This window comes from Octopus bimaculoides, chromosome 8 (genome assembly GCF_001194135.2).
Source record: "Octopus bimaculoides isolate UCB-OBI-ISO-001 chromosome 8, ASM119413v2, whole genome shotgun sequence".
NCBI lineage: Eukaryota > Metazoa > Mollusca > Cephalopoda > Octopoda > Octopodidae > Octopus > Octopus bimaculoides.
This window is the reverse complement of record NC_068988.1, coordinates 60,191,203-60,193,821: the sequence shown is the minus strand read 5'-3', so window position 1 is coordinate 60,193,821 and position 2,619 is coordinate 60,191,203. Positions and strand designations below refer to the sequence as shown.

At 37.4% G+C, this 2,619-nt stretch overlaps 1 protein-coding gene across 1 annotated transcript in view; it reads left to right on the top strand.

Moving 5' to 3' along the window:
- The window catches only part of LOC106877777 (membrane metallo-endopeptidase-like 1), a 242,735-nt gene that overhangs the window by 159,577 nt on the left and 80,539 nt on the right, over positions 1-2,619 (top strand). Inside the window, exon 8 of the mRNA XM_014926785.2 lies at positions 1,127-1,216. Coding sequence (XP_014782271.2) covers positions 1,127-1,216 — 90 coding nt within the window. The remainder of the gene's footprint in view (positions 1-1,126; positions 1,217-2,619) is intronic.

The window sequence follows — 2,619 nt, the reverse complement described above, 5'->3', positions numbered from 1 at the left end:
CACACACACACTCACACACATAAATGCACGCATTCACAAACGAAGCAGGCTGGCATCACTGTGTTGTTTCCGGATGAAATTCGATTGCCTGTAATGAAATTCGATTGCCTGTAATCATAATGAAGTGTCTTTTATCATGCCTGAGGTCGATAGAAGGCTTGTGACTGATGTTGCGTCGGCTGAAATTAGGGTGTACCTGCATATTCTCATTTCACATCGTGTGCCGTCCATCCGGGTTCAGCTTTATGTGAAGCTTACACGGTTCTGTGGCATACTTAAACTCTTACACCTTGTACTAGTAGCGGGTGTGTTCTTGTGTCTATCTTAGGAGCGGGCGCGCGTGTGCGTAACACTGCTGCGTGCGTGTCAAGAATGTGCTTAAACATGAATGTTTTCTGTGTTTAAGTGCAGGCATGTATGCCATCGAGTGTGCGTGTCCCTGTTATCAGTTGGTGTCTGTATATGGGGCGGGTGAATAAGGTATGTTTGTATATGAAGTTGATATGTGTGTGTATATTCGAAGTTTATACGTACGTATACGTATTTAAGGACCCTTGTATATGTGTGTGATGCTATCTAAGGTATGCGTCTGCTGTGTGGGAAGTATGTGGGTCGATGTAGACAGAGGATAAGTGCTAACAAGACGTTGGGTTTGGGACGTGTTGGCTCATCAGTATATACATGCTATTATACGTGGGAGGAGGGCAGTTAGAGTGTGGCTGCTGGTGTGTGAGGAGTATGAAATAGTGTATGAACGAGTGCATGTGTATCTATATGCTGGAGGTGCATAAGGGAGTGTTGTTTAGGCACTGACAATAATAATGTAGAGAAGGTGTGTGATGGATAAAGGAGGTGGCAGTGGAAGGTGCGGCTGTTTGGTGTGTGTAAATATATGGGAAGGTAGGTCTAAGTTAAGAGAGGTGACGAATTGAGTCCCTTAGAACCTGGGGAATGAAGCTAGAAAATAAGATCCCGATTGCGATGGAGGTGGGAATCTGGGTGGTATTCATTAGCATATATATATCTATCTTCGAATTTTTTTCTGTAGTTTAGGCAGATACTGGTGCGATGTTGAAGCAATTTTTTGTCATTTATATGTTTATATTCTTTTAATTATTTACACTAGTTAAAATGGCAAAGTCGAATCGATATTGATGACGTACCTGCAATGTATCATTTGACAACACTTGGAGAAATAGCTGCGAATTACACATCGGTAGGTCATTCGTTTAATATTACTTTCTGTATTTCTATTCACCAGTATACACATCCCGTAAAAATTCTAAATTATTGTATATATTGTTTGCATGTGCGTGTGTGTGTAAGAATTTTATAATGCTTAATAGTTCATGAATTTACATATACATACGCAAGTATATGTATGAATATGTTTATATGTATATGTGTACATAGCTCTAAATATATGTATGTATATGTCCATCCATTCATTTATCTATCTATCTATCTATCTATCTATCTATCTATCTATCTATCTAGATAGATAGATAGATAGATAGATAGATAGATAGATAGATAGAAATAATTTTATACGTGTATGAAATCGGCGCACGCACACGTACAACTATATATATATATATATATATATATATTATATATACACACACACATAATATTGTATTTATACATAATACTGACGTTTAAAAGACTAGTTAGTCTGGAATTATTCACATATTCATATTAGAATAAGGTATACAACTTCTTCGTATACATACGTACGTACGTACGTATGTCCGTATATAAGTCCATTTGAATATATAGATAAATGTGTGTGTGTTTGTGTGTGTATACGTGTACTATATGAATGTAAGGATGTAAGCTAGAGTTTGAGGGGGAAATATGGCTGTTCGTTTCGGTATGTTTTGTTATTTGTCTGATTTGTAAGCTTTCAAGTCTTTCAGATGAGAATACAAAAAATGTGAGGGAGAATAGCGGGCTTGATAAATTTGGGTTTTTTTTTAGAGAGCAGACTGTATTTAGATATTGTGAAAATGTGTCAGATGACTGCACGTAAAACTCACTGAATTTATAATGAAGTACATCGTAACCTCAGTCCCCTGTACTAGGACAATGCCATTGATTTAGAAAATTAACAAGAAAATTTGGAACGATAGAGAAAAAAGAGAGAATAAGAGAGAGAGAAAGGGGGGAGTGTATGTGTAGGGAGAAATAAGACTGAGTTAAAGAGAAGATTAGAATGTAGGGCAATGTAATATTGTTGACATATAAATGATATACAATAGCCTATTATTTATGTAGAAGTCAAGCAATAATTAAGGAAATGAGAGTAAATGGTCACATTCTAAGTGATAGTCATTGACAACATCGCCATCGTTGGCTCCATCTTCGTCGGTAGAACCATTATCCTTATCGTAGGCATCCTCCTTCTACTACTACTACTACTACTACTACTACTACTACTACTACTACTAAACAAGGAACAAGTGGGGTTTAGAAGAAAAAACGTGCAAACAATAAAAAACAAAGTTAACAAAATAAACAACAACATTTTCCAATAGGGGAAGTTCCACTCAGGGCCACCCAAGGCACTCCGCATATCCTGATCACCCCTAGTGCCAAGGGAACGCCAGGTAGGCCCCC